General features: G+C 35.7%; 1 protein-coding gene across 2 annotated transcripts in view; it reads left to right on the top strand.

Moving 5' to 3' along the window:
- The window catches only part of KIAA0319 (KIAA0319 ortholog), a 126,994-nt gene that overhangs the window by 66,226 nt on the left and 40,491 nt on the right, over positions 1-20,277 (top strand). For both annotated transcript variants that reach the window (XM_031946777.1, XM_031946778.1), the window contains 6 exons: positions 1,360-1,447; positions 2,626-2,718; positions 5,538-5,670; positions 11,613-11,841; positions 16,413-16,536; positions 19,633-19,765. In XM_031946777.1, coding sequence (XP_031802637.1) covers positions 1,360-1,447; positions 2,626-2,718; positions 5,538-5,670; positions 11,613-11,841; positions 16,413-16,536; positions 19,633-19,765 — 800 coding nt within the window. The remainder of the gene's footprint in view (positions 1-1,359; positions 1,448-2,625; positions 2,719-5,537; positions 5,671-11,612; positions 11,842-16,412; positions 16,537-19,632; positions 19,766-20,277) is intronic.

Raw genomic sequence — 20,277 nt, forward strand, 5'->3', positions numbered from 1 at the left:
GAAGTTATATAAAACATATATAGGTATTAGGCATTTTTCAAAAAAACAAACAAACAAGAAAAACATTTTAAAAAATACTTGACTCTGTATCCAATTTTGCTGTAGATTGGCCAAAAAAAAAGTCAAATGACTTTGTTACTTATTTCTTTCAGTATTATTACTTTGCATGCAGGTAATGTTGAGTTGATTCTAGCTATTTTGTTCAGTTGTGTCCTTCTCTTCTTGATATCCCATATGGGGTTTTCTTGGCAAAGATGCTTTATCCATTGTGCCACTTAGAAGCCCTAAATCTAGCTAACTAAATCTGATTGTTACCTCATTGAAGTCAGGTATGGAACATTTATATTCATTGCCTACTTTTCAGTTATTCATTTGTAAACTGAGTTAAATAAATTCTGGGACCTGGTATCCCCTTTCTCCATTAGGCTCATTTCTTCAGTTTGTCAAGAAATTACAATCCATTAATCTCATTATATGGGGCAGCTAGGTGTTGCAGCATGCCAGGATTGGAGTCAGGAAGGCTCATCTTCCTGAGTTCAAATCTGGCCTCAGATACTAGCTGTGTGATGCTGGGCAAGTGGCTTAACCCTATTTGCCTCGGTTTCCTCATCTGTAAAATGAAATGGAGAAGAAAATGGAAAGCACTCCAGTATCTTTGCCAAGAAAACCCTAAATGGGGTTATGAAGAATCAAACAAGTGAAATGACAGAACAATAAATCACATTATATAGCTCAAATTATCCTATGATGTATTTAAGTTCCAAATAGAAGAAAGGATATGGAAGTGGACACCAACTGCTTCCACAAACTAGAAGCCTTTTTTTTTTTCAAACTCTCTAGTAGGTGATAATGAATTAAGTTGCTTTCATACCCCTTCTTTGCCAACACTCCTCTATTTATGTTATTTCTTCCTAGAATATAAACTCCTTGAGGGCAAAGCTTCACTTTTTTGTAACTGTACCTCCAACCCTTAGCATAGTGCTTGACACATAGTAAAAATAGTATAAATGCTCACTCATTCATTCATTCCTCTTTTATGACTGTAGCTAATTTGAACATCACACCAACTAGTCAGATATTTATGCACAATTTCTTCTTTATTTGTTTAAATGCCCTAGAGCTCTGTTGGATTTTTATAAGAACTCCTGGGATAATCTATCTCCTTTAGGGCTCTGGTGAGTTTCTGAGCCTGAATTAAAGACTTTTCAGTGAGTTCTTCCTCAGATTTCATCTTTGAGAAGGTGATTAAGGCTTTTGTGCCATGCCTCCAGCTAGATAAGATTTATGACATTTCTAGGTGATGAATCTTCTGTTTTTTAAGACATGTTTGTGTAACTAGGTACTTTTCTGGTATTACAGTTATCTGTAGGCCTCTATTCTTTCAAAGTGACTGTTTCTGGTGAAAATGCTTTTGGAGAAGGATTTGTAAATGTCACTGTTAAGCCAGGTAAGTCAGTTTAAAAAATCTAGTTAAGTAGTCCATTTGGTGAGGCTTCTTATTGGTGTAACCCCATATATCATTTCCATGAGCTTGAATGACTTAATAATGTATTCATTTATCTTTCTGAATTTGTTCTTTGGTACTGAAATAGCAGTGAAACAAAAATGTGTTTTCCCCCTAGATTCTCTCCAGCATCTGCTACTTTATTGGCACTTGGGTAATATTTACAACAATTGGCCATCAGAACTTATAATTGAACTAAATATCAAGTGTCTTTGCTACCTATTTCTTAAATTGATTTTCTCCCCTTTTCCCACCAACTCTATCTCCATTCCTTATTATTTACCCATTCTTCCCTACATAGTGACTTTTTAAGTTCCTTCCCATGTGAGCAACATGCTTCCAGGGAGATGTGAGGAAATTTGTACAGTTTTCAAACCTGCCTTAATTTATCCTTATTTATCTCTTCCTCCTTTAGCCTTTGCACAAAATAAATCAAGTAATAATAACTATAGCTAGAACTTATATAATGATTTAAGATTATCAAAGCAATACAGATATATCTCATTTGATCTTCACGACAACTTTGTGAAATAGGTGCTTTTATTGCTCTCCTTCCCCCATTTTATAGATGAAAAAATTGAGAATGGGAAAGGTTAAGTGACTTGCCTGAATGTCGAGAGAGGATTTGAATCCATGTCTTCCTTGAGACTCCAAGTGTTCCACTTCCATACTACCTACCTGCCTTAAAAAGGCATAATAAAGACTATAACTTTTAGGATGGCTCTGAACAAAAGTAATTATTATATGAAGTTCTTATTTTGAAGTCCTGTGACACAGGGATCTCACCAAGTAACTCTTAAGCTTGATCCAGAACTTAAGACCCCTGATTTCCATGATCATGTTCAATGGCTAAGGACTTGAGCATCAAAAGACTTTGGCCAATATTGAGTGGGAAAGAAAAGGAGAGACTCTAAAATCAGCTAGAAATGGTTTCTGAACTTTATGCAGAGGCCCTAAGATTTCACAGAGACCTTCCCCAGATGGAATTTACTAGGCAAGCATCATCTCCAATAGGCTATGAAAAGAAAATGTAACACTGTTTTTTTTTTTTGTGGTGATGAATGTTATACATAAATCTTGCACTTAAGTTGGTTTCCTTTTTTCTTTTCTTGGTCACAAAGCAGTGAGAATCAATCAATCACCAGTAGCAATAGCTTCTCCAGAACTACAGGAGCTCTCCTTGCCTACTACTTCAACCTTCATCGATGGCAGCCGTATGTATTGGTTGCATCATCTTTTAGTTCACATTCTCTGAATAATACAATTGTTGTCTGTGGGGTCATTCCTTAAGCACAATAGTCATATACTATATACTATACTTAAATAGTTCTGAAAAAAATCTATAACATCTTTATTATCTAGTCCTGATTAAAAGCTATATACTAAATATATATACTATATATACTAACTAAATAGATTTTTCAAACCATGAGACATTTTCCACAGGAGCATGAGATTCAGAGCTGGAAAGAAATTGGGCTTTTCTCTTTCAATTTTATGTTATATATTTCTACTGTTTTGCTTGACGCTTAGTTTTATTCCATTAAAAATTTTTAAAAATTTCTTCTGCCAGGAAATTTTGGTTCAAATCTTTGTTTCGGAGATAAAGCATTTGTAACTAAAATTACCTTTCCCACTGATTTTCTACTTAACTGTTGGATAATGAATCATGAGAAATGTTAGCAGTATTGTTCAGTAGAAAGTAAGTTCCTGAGGGCAAGGAATCTTTTATTTCTATTTTTGTATCCCCTATTATCCAGCACAGTGTGTATTAGCATTGTGGGCACTTAATAGATTGAATTGAATTGCCTCTGAAATTCATTTTTTGTGCTATAGTCATTTAATGCTGTGTACATTCATGTAGCATCCCAAATGTTGGAGTAATACCAAATGGGTCTCCAAGGAGGCTGAACAGGCAAACGAAGATCAATTGAGCATGTGTTGTCTTCATGGCTTCATTAACCAAGCTAAGATTATAACCTGTGTTAGCATTTGATGTCTGTTTGATCAAAAAGCTTTTACCTAGCTGGTAAGCTTAGTGAGGCATAGTTTCCTTGATTTGTTTGGAAAAGATTATTCCCCCTTAAACCACCCAACAGGATGAATGTGCAGTTTGACTGTTAATGTGTTTATATATTTTGATCTGGCCTTTAAAACAACAGAAGCCAAATTTCTAGGGGCCAGACAATTTAATTTGAATTTGATATATGTATTGACAAATTTTTTCTTTATAAAAACAAGGTCTATGTTGAATAAGAATATCAATTATTAAAAATATTTAAATGAGGAAAATCACATTTGATGTTTGTAATTGAAAGGGTAGAATAGAATTTGAGAATATAAAGATTGTAAAGAGCATCTAGTCCAACTTCAATACTTTGCAAAATGTGGAAGCTGAAACCCAGAAGGGTTTAAATTTTTGTAAATATCAAAATTAAGGTATGAAGATTTGAAAAATAGTAATAACAGCAACTAACATTTACAATACTTTAAGTTTATCCAGTGCTTATAAATATGCTATATAATTTGGTCCTCATACAATCCTGAGGTAGGTACTATTATTATCCCCATTTACAGATGAGGAAACTAAAGCAGAGAGAAGTTAAATGACTTGGTCAGAATCCCACAGCAAGTATCTAAAGCAGAATTGGAACTAAGGGCTTCCTGTCTCCTGGCTCACTCTTTACCCACTGTGCCATATTTAGTGCTCTTGACACTACACTATAATGGAGCTGAATAGATCTTAAAAATAACCAAGTCCAGCAACATCATTTTTTAAAATGAGAAAATTACGGCCCAGATAGGTTGTCTTTAGCTAAGGTTGCAAGATTATGTCCTACAGCTGGGACTAAAGCCAAGTTTTCTGGCTCCTAGTCCAGTGTTCCATTGAATCCACAAAAAATCTCCAGGAAAACTAAGGCAAAGATATCATTGATAATTCTGTGCATTTGTAGTTGGAGTAAGGACAAAAGTTAGCTCTCTACTAGAGCCTTGTTCTGGTGTCTCATAGAATCAAGAGTTGAAAGCACTTCAGAAGCACCTAGTCAGTCTTGCTATTTGAGGCCCAAACAGGTTAGTTTGCCAAGGTCACAGGCAAAATTTGAACCCAGATCCTCAAACTTTAAATCCCATGACTCTTTCCATTTTACTATGTTCCCTCTCATGTGGCACAAAGTTGACATTTGAGTTCTTAAAGTTTTCTTGAAGTAGAAGAGAAATTCTAGTTGGTCCTCACAAGCTGTGAAAGAATGGATCTGGCAACATTTCTCTCTTCCAAGGGTAGACTTGAAAGGATGAATCTGTGGTGACGCTTGTTACCAGAATATTGACTACAAGAAGCAATGAATCATTTTTTCTGCCACAGCAACTAGGTGGTCTTCACCTGCTAAAGAACTGAAGGTTTTGATCCACAGCAGTGGGGAAATCCCTCCACTAATTAAATATTGGATCTTTGACTAGATGTATTACACAGTTATTTCATGTTTGAGTAATTTTATATCCTCATATGAAGAAATATATGTAAATGTAATAATAACTAACATTTATAAGCATTTTAAGGTTTGTAAAATATACATGTTCTATCATTTGACTCTGTGAACCCCATTTTTCAGATCAAGAAACATTAGTGGTGAGAAAGTTGCATGAATTCCCCAAGATTTCATACCTAATAAATATCTGAATAAGGATTTGAACTCAAGAATTCCTGATTTTAAAGGGTAACATCTTATTTATTCTGCCAAGTAGCTATTCCACCATGTACATACCAAAAGCCTGGAAAGGTGGGAAAAAAATCTTAACTGTGGAATCATAAATTGTAGCTCTGAAAAGGACTTTAAAAGTTATTTAGGTCAGCTCTGTCATTTTATAGAGGAAGAAATTTGAGACCTTGAGTCATTAAATGGTTTTTTACTGGTTCATGCCATTATTGAATAGCAGAGCCTGGATTTTAACTGGGGCATTCTAACTATTACTATCTTTCTATTCAGTTCTTTCTTTTAATGTTAGTTCTGATTTTCAAAAATGTTTTATATAGAAAGCACAGATGATGCTGCAATCGTGCGTTACCACTGGGAAGAAATTAAAGGGCCCTTAAGAGAAGAGAAGGTATCAGATGACTCTCCAGTCTTACAGTTGTCTAATCTTATTCCTGGGAATTATACTTTCAGGTATGTGGGCTCCTTTTCTTTCTTAGCTTTTTCTTTATTTTAATTATCAGTTGACTTTTGGTCACATTGTCTTGTATAGCCTGATTTTCCTTTCCAAAGTCAATTATGACAAAATATTTTACTTCTTTTGGTTTTCTTTAAGGATTATGGAAGATCTCTAATGGTTTTAGAGAGGAAGCTATGCTTCAAAGTTTTTTAGATGTGCCCACCACCACTATTAAAATCACAATCATCCTCAATTCATATTCACCATATGTCCATTTATTAGGGGGCAAAAGATTCAGACTAACCGAATTCAATACAGTGTTGTCCTGGTTTTATTCTGTCAGATTCAATGAAACAAAATCAGTATTTAAAACCAAGAAATTTAAAATCAGTATAAAATAGAATTATATTTATTTATGGGCTAGCATAAAAAATGTATATGGCTTTTACTTGACTATTGCACTATTGCAGAGTTCTTGAGATTGTTTTATTTAAAGTAGGTTTTTATTGGATTGTAAAGTTCTAGCTTAAGAAATTTAAATTTATTGTAAGAGCTATATGATTTAATGAATTAATCAAATTGCCCCACTACACTTGAAGTAGGTGATAAAATGCTATACTCCAATATCTTAATGAGTTAAGAACACAACTGAATTGAATCAAATCAAGCATAAGCTTTAGACTAAGCAGAGAAGTGTTGAAAGTCTTGGATAAACAGAGGGTAATGTTTTATGGAAATTGTGTTTAGACTGGCTCAGGAGACCTAGTTCAATGCTATGGCTCTATAAAATAAATTGAGCTTCCACACAAACATAAGAAAGCAGCAGCAGTAACTTCAAATCTCTCAGGATATTAGGGATACTAGGGGTTTTATCTTCAAAAGATGCTTTCAATCAGCGCTAGATAATAAAGATGTTATAGATGTTTTTTTCAGAACTAAAGTATCTCAGACAGCAGAGGGACCTCAGAAGTCATTTAGTTCAATTCTGAACAAGATTCAGACCTACAACATCTCTGATAAATAGTGTTTACACCCTGTTTAGAGACTTTTGGTGAGAGGAAATCTACTACTTTCCAGATATGGACTGGACTTGATGACTTCTTGACCCCTTCCTATGAGAGTTATGATTCTTAATATCTTCTTGCTTCAGAAATCATTGACACTCAGGTATCTCATTCATCATGTAGTAAGAGTCCCAAGAACTTGATTTACCCTTGAGTCAAGTCAACCAGGACCTGTTACGTGCCAGTCATTGTACTAAGCACTGAGAATATAAAAAAAGAAAAACTTGCCCTGCTTTCAAGGGGCTCACAGTCTAATAGAAGAGAAAACATGCAAACAATTAAGTGGAAATCATATATATATATATATATATATATATATATATATATATAATGGGTAGAATGGAGACAGTCAAATTAGGGGACCATTGTTAATTCCTTTCTTCCTTTTGTTTTGGCCCCATTAGAATATAAACTCATTGAGGATAGAGATTTTTAATTTTCTTTGTCCATTTATATTGTGTATGGGACCATAGATCTAGTAATGAAAGAGACCTTAAAGACCATTTCATCTGACCCTTTTGTTTACAGATGGAAAAACTGAGGGTCAGAGAGATGACACAACTTGTTCAGGGTCATGCAAAGTAGTAAGGGACAGAGTGGGAATGGATGTATCCAATATAGTGCCTGTTTTTAAGTGCTTAATATGTGCTAAGCACTATTCTAAGTGCTAAGGACATAAATATAAAAGCAAAAATAGCCTCTACCAGAGTTCTTTGAAGCAGAAAGCTTAATGATGCCATCCAGGGTTATGACTTTTATAAGATAGGATTGAGGTCTCCTGAAGGTGCTTGTCCCTTGTTTTCCATCTCAAATGTCATAAGCAGGAAAATATTAGAGCTTGGGGGTGTGAGGTAGGGGTTGGGGGAAGAGAGATTAGAAGAGGAAGGGAATCCTCTGTGTTGTATAAGCACAAAGCTAGGAAGATTACAGTAATTTCTGGAAAAGATAAAAAAAAAAGCAGAGGCAAGGGAACTTAGGCTCCCTCCAAATAAAGATATTATATATGTATGTATATATTATGTAACACAAACTCTGTGTACATAATATCCATATATAATAATATATATTGTATATGAACCTGCATACAAATATACATACAAACATATACACACAAAATTATATAGTATAAATTATTATACATAAACATATAATTGTTGGAATATCAGTATGGAATAATGTAATATAATTATATATGAAAACCATAAAATGAAGTAGAAAAATTTTTATGATTCCATTAGTAATGATGTATTTCAGGAATGGGGAACCTTTTTTCTGTGAATGACCATTTGGATATTCAGAATATTATTCATGGGCCATATAAAATGATCAACTTATAGAACTCAAGCAGTGGAAGGTTATTGTACTTAGCTTTCAGTTCATCATTGCCTGCAGTTGCCTTAACAAATGATTTCACAGGCCTCATATAACCTGCAGTTTGAACGTTTCCTACACCTGATATATTTATATGTATTATTTGCTCACATCCCCAGCACCTGACACAGTGCCTAACACATAGTAGGCATTTAACAAATGCTTATTTTCCATTTGTACTACATGGCTGCACCTTCTCAGTCTTCTCAATCTCAGTTCTTCATCCATTTGTCACCTTATAATCATGGGTTTTTCCCTAGGATTTTTTCCTAGGTCCTCTTCTCTGTTCTCCCTCTGCTATTTCATTATCTCACTCTGCTACTTCACTTAGTCTCAGTAGCTCCTATGGGTTCTATGCAGATGATTTTCAGATCTAATCCTTTTTCCTGGTATCCATTTCTACATTACTACCTGTCTATTAGACATCTTATATTAGCTATCCTATAAACACCACAAATGTCAAATCAAACTTATTGCTATTTTTTGGTTAGTCACATCTCATTCTTTGTGACTCCATTCGGGGTTTTTTTGGTAAAGATACTGGCGTGGTTTGCCATTTTCTTTTCCAGCTCATTTTACAGATGAGGAATCTAAGACAAAAAGGGTTAAGTGACATAGCTACTGTATCTGAGGCTAGAGTTGAACTTGGGAAAATAAATCTGGACTCTAGGCCTAGTACTCTTTCCACTGCATCATCTCTCTGTCCCCCAAAATCCTCTCCTCTTCTGGCCTTTTCTATTACTTTTTAGATCAAGGCTTCTTAAAACTTTTTCCTCTTGCAAATCCTTTTCGCCTGAGAAATTTTTATGAGATCCTGGACATAGAGGTATATACAACAGGTATACAAATCAAATTTTACTGATAATAAATCTGGGACAGTCATTTTACTTGCTTTGCTCTTGTTTCCTTACCTGTAGATTGAAGAAGAAATTGGAGAAAAAAATGGCAAAATATCCTTGTCACACATGTTGCTATTACTGTGTACAGTGTTCTCTTGGTTCTGCTCACTTCACTAGTGTCAGTTCATGTAAGCCTTTCCAGGCTTCTGAAATAAGCTTGCTCCTCATTTCTTATAGAAAAATGATATTCCACATTACATTCCTATACCATAATTTATTCAGCCTCTTGGTTCATTTTTATCTCAGTGATATAGAGCGTCACTGTTTTTCTGTGCAGTGTTCTCTGGATATAAGTGAATAAACCTTTGTAAATTTTTGTCCCTCTAATTCCATTTGCTCCTCTTTCATTCAGGAAGTAGTAGTAGTAGTTGTGAGTGTGACAGGAAATTTCTGGCTAAATGCTGCTGTTTTAGGAGCCTTAGCCTTGGGCTCAAGATTAACTGTGGCAACTGTGGCTTTTAACCTGGCAGTGGGACTTGTGACTGTAGGGTCTTTGGCCTGGAATGTAACAACCACAAGATAGGACTAGCACGCTGTGGACTGACAGTTTATTTGTGGACAAAATTTAAAAACCTAGGAGTGGTTGGGCTGGTGATCAGTGGCCTTTTCATCTGTTTTGGAAATAAGGTGATGCTCAAGGCATTAGCTCCTTTACGTGTTGGCTTCTTTCCAGATTCTTTCTCCTAGACCACCAAAGACCTCTCCCTGAAGAGAATCTGAAACAGCACTGCTCTAAAACCTTTTAATCTAATAAATTCTGAAATAATTTACCTCATTCTCAGCTTAGTTTATTGTTTTCATTCTGTTGTCAAGATGTCCTTTGATACTATTTTCCTTTAACAGTGTTGCAATACTACTACACACCTGTCAGACTGGCTAAGATGACCGGAAAAAATAATGATGATTGTTGGAGGGGATGTGGGAAAACTGGGACATTGATGCATTGTTGGTGGAGTTGTGAATGAATCCAACCATTCTGGAGAGTAGTTTGGAACTATGCTCAAAAAGTTATCAAACTGTGCATACCCTTTGATCCAGCAGTGTTAATACTGGGCTTATATCCCAAAGAGATCATAAAGAAGGGAAAGGGACCTGTATGTGCACGAATGTTTGTGGCAGCTCTCTTTGTAGTGGCCAGAAACTGGAAACTGAGTGGATGCCCATCAGTTGGAGAATGGCTGAATAAATTGTGGTATATGAATATTATGGAATATTATTGTTCTGTAAGAAATGACCAACAGGATGATTTCAGAAAGGCCTGGAGAGACTTACACGAACTGATGCTGAGTGAAATGAGCAGGACCAGGAGATCATTATATACTTCAACAAAAATACTATATGATGACCAGTTCTGATGGACCTGGCCATCCTCAGCAAGGAGATCAACCAAATCAGTTCCAATAGAGCAGTAATGAACTGAACCAGCTACGCCCAGAGAAAGAACTCTGGGAGATGACTAAAAACCATAACATTGAATTCCCAATCCCTATATTTTTGCCCACCTGCATTTTTGATTTCCTTCACAAGCTAATTGTACAATATTTCAGAGTCTGATTCTTTTTGTACAGAAAAATAACGTTTTGGTCATGTATACTTATTGTGTATCTAATTTATATTTTAATATATTTAACATCTACTGGTCATCCTACCATCTAGGGGAGGGGATGGGGGATAAGAGGTGAAAAATTGGAACAAGAGGTTTGGCAATTGTTAATGCTGTAAAGTTACCCATACATATAACTTGTAAATAAAAGGCTATTAAAAAAAAAACCAGTGTTGTAATAGAAGGTAAATTATTGCTAAAGCAGAAGCTTTGTCTGGATGACATGATATAGTGGAAGGAACATTAGATTTGGAGGATTTGGCTTTGAGTTCTAGCCATGATACTTTCTACCTGAGTGACTTTAGAGGAGTTACTTAATATATCTAAATTTCACCTTTTCACTGGATTCAAAAGAGAAGTTTGTAATAGACAACTTCTAAATTCCCTTCAAGCTCTAACTATGATGTTAATTTTCTTTGCACAGGACAGCATGTGAAATGAGATGCTATCTTGCTCTGTAGCAGTCAATTGTCAAGCAAAGATCTATTGAGTGCATAATATTGTTTGGATGCAAATATTTATTTCTTACTCTGCTGGGACCTAGAACATTGGTCCTAGAATTATTATTATTTAAACAAAAGACTATCTTTCAGAAACATCTTTTCCATTTTTATAATTAATCACCTTTTCCTCAACCCTATGGAAAGTACTTCTTTACGTTCAAAATATCTTCAAGCTTTTCCCCGCTTTTGTTCCATTTTCAAATTCTTTGTTTCTTTTACCTCAATATATTCCTAACAGAATTACTTATTGTATAGTCTAACTCTGAAAGCTATAAATTATAAGTAGAACAGTCATCTAAGTTTAAAATTTGGGAAGTAGGGAAGTTCTCCCAATACCAACATAATGGATTTTCTCTTTCTCCTTCCTCCCCTCTCACTCCCCTCCCTGTCTTTTTTTTCCCTCCCTCTCTCTCTTTCTTCCCTCCTCCCTTTTTCCTCCTCACTTACTTTCTAATTCTTCTTCTTTTTTCCTTTTCTTCCTCTTCCTTTTTCTCCCTCTCATTCTCCTTTCCATAGGTTAACAGTAATAGATTCAGATGGAGCTGCAAATTCTACTACTGCATTACTAATAGTCAACAAGCCTGTGGACTATCCACCTCTTGCTAATGCTGGACCAAATCAGATGATAACTTTACCACAGAATTTCATCACCCTCAATGGAAATCAGAGCAGCGATGACCACCAGATTGTTAGCTATGAATGGTCTCTGAGCCCACATAGTAAGAGTAAAGTAGTAGCCATGCAGGTAAGTTCTTGTCTATGGGTGTCAGAAGAATTTGCCTCAATTTTTCATCAATTGAATCTAGATTTTGTTTTGGGGCCTATAAAAATGAGTTTAGAAATGTCTTTATTCTTATGCATTAGGAATGTTGCAAGAGGAAGGCAGCATTCCTAGAATTATGAATGTATGGGACTGCAAAAGTTCCACATGTAAACGGTTAGCAGTTTTAGTAGCTCAGTCCCACCTGTCTCCTCAATAAGTGAATGAATGAAAAAGCATTTATTAGGCATTTTCTAAAGTGATAAGCATTGCGATTATAAATTATAAATTATAAGGCAAGATACTCCTTGCCCTCAAAAAGTTTATATTTTAATAGCAGAATACAGTGTATATTGGGGAACTTGAAGTAGAAAGCAAGAGATAGGCTAGATTCAAGAATATGGAGCTCAGCATTGGTTAACAGCTTAATATTTCAACCAAGAAAGTTATATAGTTATAGACTATATAAAGATAAGCAAAATGTCCAAGTCAAACTGTATTTGAATTATTGTACTCAATTTTGGACTTGGTACTTGATTGCTATTCTTTGTTCTTGAAGAGAACTCAAATGACATCAATATATTGGGGTCAAAGTAGCCATGTGGCTGAAGGGGCTCACCACCGATTGGGTACAAATAGTTTATATGAACATTTGGAGTAGGGATGTCTATAAATTTGCCCATATCACTTTTATTTTGAGCTATTGCAATTTTGTTTTGCTCCTACAGCATAGCACTTTCTTTGATTAGGTCATAGTATTCTGAATAGTCTTGTGCCGGTGTCTCCCATGTCTCACAATTGTTTCTAGGGTTCTTCAGAGAAACCTTGAGAGTAGACAGTTTTGGACATCACACTTGAGGAAGTCTATTGGTAAACTAGAGACTGTTCAAAGAAGGATTAGTAGGATGGTAAAGGATAATGAGTTTATGTCATATAGTAATTAGTTGGAATTAGGGAGAAGAAAAAACTTCTAATAGCTGCCTTCAAATATTTGAAGGCTTGGAAGAGGAAATAATATACTTTGAACTGCTTGGAGGAATAAATAGAAGTAATAGGTATAAGTTGGGGGGGGGGGAAAGCTTGATGTAAGGAAAAACTCAATCATCAGAGCTTACCAAAGTGGAATAGTTTGCCTTGGGAGGTAATGGTTTGTTTCCTCCTTGAGCAAAAGCTGAATGACCGCTTTTCAAATATGTTGCAAATGGGATTCTTATTCAAGCACAAGTTGGAATAGATGGCCTCTGAAGTTCCTTTCAATTCTGAGATTCTGTGATTCTGCCATTGGGACCCTCACATAGAGATTCCAACCTCACAATCCCCAAGTGCTCTGTGAAGAAGTAGGAATAGCACTTGGGAGCATGAGACCATGGGATTTAGAACTCAAAGGGACCTTAAAAGTCATCTATTCTAGCACTTTGTTCTTACAGATGAGAAAACTGAGTCTGAGACAGTGAAGTGATTTGCCCAGGATTACAATGAGAACAACATAATCAGGATTCAAATCCACACCCTCAGACTTGAAATCAAGTCCAATTTCCCCAGTAACTTGTCATTTCAGTGTTATGAATTTGTGAGATGGTATAAAACTCTCTTTTCAAATCTTAAGGAAGAATTTGAAACACTTTTAGGTCTTCCCTTGGTCTTATACAGGGGTAGAATTACAACCTATATCCTCCCTCATTTTGAAATTACATTATGAAGTGAGCTTTCTTAAACTGCATGCTGTTTTAAGATCTAAACCCTATAGGAAAGAAAGAATGGAGGGAGGGAGCAGTGGAAAGGAAAGGAAGAGAAAGCAAAGTATTTAGTCCATTAGGGTGACTGCCTCAAATCCATTCTTTAGGCCCTAGTAGATCTACCTCTTTTACCCTCTGAGGGAGCTTTTGCTCTTCTGTCTTATATTTTTCATCTTCAGTTTTACTTGAGTCTTCTTAATACTGAAGAATATTTAAATAAGGAATTGTACCTGGATCTTTAGTTGTTGTTCATCCTTCATTCTTGAAGAAGAGCAATGATATCACAATGCTGAGGTCTTGACTCACATGAGCAAAGATGGAAAGAGCAGTTGAACTAGGCTTGTTACACAGGCAGGGACAAAGCTGAAGTGGCACAACCTTGAGAGTATTGAGGGATCAAACTGAAGCTTTTTGAAAGAAGGAAAGATACCAAAAGCTCAGAAAAAATCATGGATATTATTACTATTGAAAAGGCCTCTGAGAGAATATCAATAATGATTCATTTGCCAATTCTCTCCACATCTTAAAATATTTTTACATGTTGAGAACATTCTTGTTAAAGGGATACAAAGGAAAAAGGTATTATTGTGAAAACTATATTCTCTCCTAGCATAGCAGAATGAGAACTACATTTGAAGGCAAAAAACTTGACTTCAAATCCCATTTACTATCTTTAGATCTTAGTTTGAGCCTCAATTTCCTCATTTGTAAAATGAAGTTTTTAGACTGACAGCTGAAGTCTGTTCTAACTCTAAATCTCTTCCCTTGATCCAGCATCCCTGAAGAAATATAATTGTACAGAATATAACATTGCACTGTGTGTATTGATTTTTTGCTATTAAAAATATTTCATTTTATAGAACAAAATGTCATTCCAACAAGATGCTGGATGTTAAAATCAAACGCACCAAATATAACTTTGTTCCTTAACCCCTGACTATTAACCTCAAGGGAAGCTTGAAACAGGGAGTAGCATGTCTGCCTAAGTTGTTTGCCATTAATACAGAGTCTAAATGGAAGAGGGATTCTTTAGAGATAGAGAGGTTTGTCTTATGGATGGTATTGTGCTGATTATATCAAGCCCTGACATCAAGCAGAGCTTCCTCAATGAGATTAATAATTGCTTAAAATATTTAGGCTTAATTTCCTGAACAGAAAGAAAAAACATAGGGTAAAAATACCTTTTGATCAGACTATGATATGCAGTTAGATGGACAACTCATACAGCTAGTCTGTCAATGCATTTATCTTGAACAGACATTAGAAATAGACAATGAGTTGGACCTGTTGAATTGGGTAATGCAGCAATCTCAGAAGAACTAAAATGATTGACCATCTAAATGGCAGTGGTGATTTGCAAAGTAAGCTTGAAGAAGTTGTACATTGCATTACCAGTGAAAAATCTTTAGGAGTAGATAAAAAAAAAATCATCAAAGGGATGCATGATTAGGAAAGGGGGACTGATCATATGTCAACACCGAGGGATGGACAGTTCATGCACATACATTCATAATGGTAGGATCTATAGATAAGAACCCAGCACATTGGATGGACACCCTCTGGAATATTCACAGAAAGATATGGACAAAAGGTATACAGGAAGAGAAGGATTGGATGGGTAGTGATCTGTACTATTGGAGAGATTATGGATCTACTCAAGCATTAAAGTCAGCATTAAGGAAGAATTTTTTATTGAGTCATAGAATGTCCTAGATCATCTAGCCATCTAATTTTACAGAGGAGGAAATTGAGGTTCACAAAGGTTACACAGATTCAGAGACAGAGAGCAGAATCGAGGTAAAATACAATCAGATTGAGACACAGAGACACATATAAACAGAAACAGGGAAATTCAGACAGAATGACAGAGAAACAGATTGAGAAATATAGACACTCAAGGAATAAAACACAAATATAGAGAAAGATGTAAGTATATACATGGCTGAGGTATTCACCAAGAAATTAAGAGAAATACCAAGCATTATGGTGGAAGGAGTGCTAGACTTGGAAATCTGTTTTAATTTCAGCAGCCAGAATTACCACTAACTAGCCATGTGACCCTAAGCAAGGTAGTACACCTTTTTTGACCATAGTTTCCTGATCTATAAAGTGAGGGGATTATGCTAGATCATCTTTAAAGTCCTTATTAGGTCCAAAAGTCTATAATCTATAAATTTCTTGGTATTGTTTTCAAGGAAGAAATATTTGCAGGGGAAACAAGGCAGCTGGTTGATATAGTGGATAGTCAGGATGACCTGAGTTCAAATCCTGCCTCAGATACTTACTAGATGTGTGACTAGTCAAGTAATATAACTTCTCTCAGCCTCAGTTTCTTCCTTTGTAAAATGGCAACAATAATAACACCTACCTTATATTGCTGTGAGAATTAAAAGAAATAATATGGGAAAAGCATTCTTCAGTGCTTAAAACTTTATATAATTGTTCTCTTATTAAAGACAATAAAGAACTTGTAATAGGAGTTGAACAATCAGACAATGTAAATATTTAATAGTCATTTAACATTTAGATGGGAGAAGTAATTGGTATTATTACTAACAGAAAAGATAACCTCTAATAAAACTGAAAGTGGTCATTTTAATTATTTTAGCCAAATGAATAAAATGCTGCCTCTGAAAGTTTCTGCTGCTTTGGATTTTCAGCCCCAATTCCCAAAAGACATACAAACATCCTTTGCTTCAGCAAAATATCTTTATCAAATCTGTCAATTTTGTATAACATATTTTTATGAGATCCTTTATGTATATTGTCTACAATTCTACATTTGTCTTTTATTTCTTTTTTTAATTGTCAAATGCCCAGGGAGTGAGGACACCATATCTTCATTTGTCTGCAATGCAGGAAGGAGATTATACATTTCAGCTGATGATCACAGATTCATCAAGACAGCAATCCACTGCTGAAGTCACTGTAATTGTCCAGCCTGGTACGTGAGAATGGAAATATCTTGGATTTGATTCTCATCAGAGAGGAATTCACCCTAAACCCTTGAGCTGGGCAGTCAATTGGGGCAGTAGACATTGGGTCCTAAATTAAAAGCAGTTTTTGGTTTTAGATGCAGAGTTCCATTATAATTTTAATTTCCAAATCCTGAGATGAAATATCACTGTGTAACTCTCTTCAAGGTCACACCAATCTCAGATTTCACATATAAAATGAGATGATTAGATCATATGTCCTCTAAAATCTCTTCTAGCTCAAAATCTAGAATCCTTTGATATGGATATAGATATTTTACTCTTCTGACTCAGTGATACAGGCATTTTTCAGAAGGGTCTCTTTAAGACACTATGACCAGACATTGAGATGTTCTGTGACCAGATAGAAGTAGACTGACTAGATAATTTAGCTTCTGTTTGTAAGTAGGTTCCTGAGGATTATCATTCTACTGATATCTAGAATTGTACTTCCTTTTCCATCCTCGACCCCCCAAGGTCAGCTGAGCCCTTGTCCAATATTCTGTATTATAATTTTGCCTTTGATACTTTTAAATAAATGGCCTGTTGCTGGAAGAAACTGTGCCTTTCCTTCTGATGTCCTAAGAAGGTAGCCAACCTACATCTAATTAATATACCTATTAAAATAAAACTCACTTTTTCTTCCCCTTGCTACTTTTTGGAAAGAAGCCAAATATGAGTACTGTAATGATAACAACAGCTAGCATTTACTTGTATTTTAAACACTTTACAACTATTATCTCAGTCTTCCATATTTCTGTCTGTCTATATATTTCTTTATATCAGTGTTACACACACACACACACACACACACACACACACACATATCATTGTTTTAACCCTTGAGTGTCTATATTTCTGTTTGTTTTTCTATTTGTCATTTTGTCTTAGTTTCTTCATTTCTGATGTACTGTCATTAGGTAATCTCAACTTCATGACATTTATGCATGTGAAACCTAAAGAGTTCACAATACAAAAATTTGCAAATTTATGACAGTAAAACAAAGGGAGGAGGAAACACAAATCTCCACTTAAAGGAGCATAGCAAAGGAAAGGTGCAATAAAGGTGGGAAAAGGACAAAACCCTTTCCAAAGAGGAGAAGTAAAGTGATGGTCAAAATCTCATTCTTTTGTCTTGGACCTGCTAGACCATAATGATAGTATGTTCTGTTTATCTACAAAGGTTCCAGTTGCACAAGCCAAGTGCAGAATGTCTGGCACCTGTCTTGATTACCAAGAACACACAGGGAGTTCAACTTGGAGTGCAAACAACAAATTATATCAGCTGGAGAGGGGTGGCTAGGGACTTTATCCTTGATACATTCAGGGCCTCCTGTATACCCTGGGTCCAGTATTTATGGATAATATGGCACCTCAAAAAGACAAGTTCAGGGCACCCCTTAATAGTACATATCTCTGTTTTCTCAGTCTGTGATTGTATATGACCTTAATGCTAGATTTTTGTCTCTCTAAATCTAAGTACAAATATTATTATCTTACTTTGTTCTATTTTACAAGGGAGGAAACTGAGGCAGACAGAAGTTAAGTGATTTTCTCAGTCGCATGTCTGTTAAGTGGTTGAAACTGGATTTGAATGCTGATCTGTCTCACTCTAAATCTAGGACTCTAACCCCATGCCACTTGGCCACTCTGAGTTACTCCATTTCTTAAATACTTTATAATATCTCAAGTGCTCTGCTGCCTTAAATGGGCATGTGGAGCTTTTTCTTTTGGGGAAGAAAGGGAATCTACTTCTATTCCTGTTTTCTTAGTGAATCCTCCAAAGGAAAGGAGAATTCTCATTTTATAAAAAAAACAAAAAAACAAAACAAGATACAGAACAGTTAAGATCTGTTGACCTGTCCTAGACAGAAATGAACAAAATCCTACTGGAGCCCAGTCCTCGCTAGTTCACCCAATGATCAGTGTGAACTCTGTACTTCCATATTTTGGATGACATATCTGATTGCTACTGTGGCCCATTTCAGAGTAACCTACTCTCTGCCCTTGTCCGGAAGAAGTCCAAATAGCTATTAGATGTAACAAATTCCCAGATTATCTTGAAGTTAGAATCTATTGTTAGTTCATCTATCTCCTCTCCAATCTAGTTAAAGACAGTCACAGTAGCCTTTGAGATAACCTTGATGGAAACTTACTTTTCACAAACTGTCTTATTAATGCAAGTTAATTCAGTCATAATGTAAATTCCATCAACCATGATTGCATAAAAAAAGGAAGTTAGCTTTCTCAGACTATTTTGATTGCCATATGTTTAGACCAGTTGGGGACCTGGTTTGCCATGTGCACTCCATCGACCTCTGATATATTCTCTATATCTAGAATTTTCTCCCTCCTTGACTCTGCCTACTGACCTCCCTTGCTTTAATTTCCACTTAAAATAACATCTTTTAGTGGAAGCCTTCCCTGGATAGAATGGATCTGGAATCAGAAAGACTCATCTTCCTGAGCTGAATCTGGCCTCAGGCACTTACTAGCTATATGACCTTGGGTGAATCACCCAACCTGGTTTGCCTCAGTTTCCTCATCTTTAAAATGAGTTAAAGAAAGAAATAGCACTTCAATCCAGGATCTTTGCCAAGAAAACCCAAAAGGGGTCATGAAGAGTTGGACATGACAGAAATAACTGAACAACAACAAAATTCCCCAAATTCTTTTAATTCTCATATCTCTTCTGTTAATTGTTTCCAATCTATCCTGAATATAACTTGCTTTGAATATGTTTGTATATTGTGTCCCCCATTAGATTATAAGCCCCTTAAGGACAGAAACTTTTGTTTTCTTCTTTTTATATCTTCAATATTTAATACAGTCTCTGACACATTGAGCAGACAATTAATAAATGTTGATTAGTGTTTTTAAAATATATTTTACAGGACTTTTATTATTTTTTTCACATGAAACTGTATGCTGGTGGTTCTGAAGATTCAATTACTATGTGAATTGATGTAAATTAATTCAGAACTAAATATTTTAAAAAGAATCTGAGCATTGGTAATATAGTTTTAAAAGTACTTGTTTTCACATTCTGGTTTTGTTTATCATAGAAAACAACAGTCCCCCTGTAGCTGTGGCTGGTCCAGATAAAGAGCTGATATTCCCTGTGAAAAGCATGGTCCTTGATGGCAGCAGAAGCACTGATGACCAAGGCATCATTTTCTATCACTGGGAAAATATCAGGTAACACATTTTAAATGCTCTAAGGGGGGAGGCAGGTCACCTGGGATATAACCACCTGGAGGGAGGAAGCACATCCTGGGAAATTTCTACCCTGGGACAGAGTGTTGGTTTTCTCTAAAGTTCATTTCTCCATGCAAAGCCCTAGCTGCCTCCTGGTTTCACTGAGCAATAATATATTTCATTTCTTAATTCAGTCTAAGTTGAAGAATTAAACAGAGAGGTAAATGCTGGTGGAAAGTTCACAGAGAATGTGGATGAAAATTAGAGGAAGTAGGGGCAAGTAGGTGGATAGAGCATTGGGCCTGGATTCAGGAAGATCTAAGTTCAGTAACTCTGGGCAAATCACTCAACCCTGATTACCTCCCATAAAAAGAAAAAAAAAATTAGAGATAGGAATAAGTGAGACTGAAACCTTGTCAAGGCTGATCAGAATAAAGAGAGAAGGAAAAAAAGCCATTATCTTTGTAAGTTAAGGAGCAAGGGAGGCCCTGAACAGATTGGGCAAAATGAAA

Source organism: Sarcophilus harrisii, chromosome 1, assembly GCF_902635505.1.
Source record: "Sarcophilus harrisii chromosome 1, mSarHar1.11, whole genome shotgun sequence".
Classification (NCBI taxonomy): domain Eukaryota; kingdom Metazoa; phylum Chordata; class Mammalia; order Dasyuromorphia; family Dasyuridae; genus Sarcophilus; species Sarcophilus harrisii.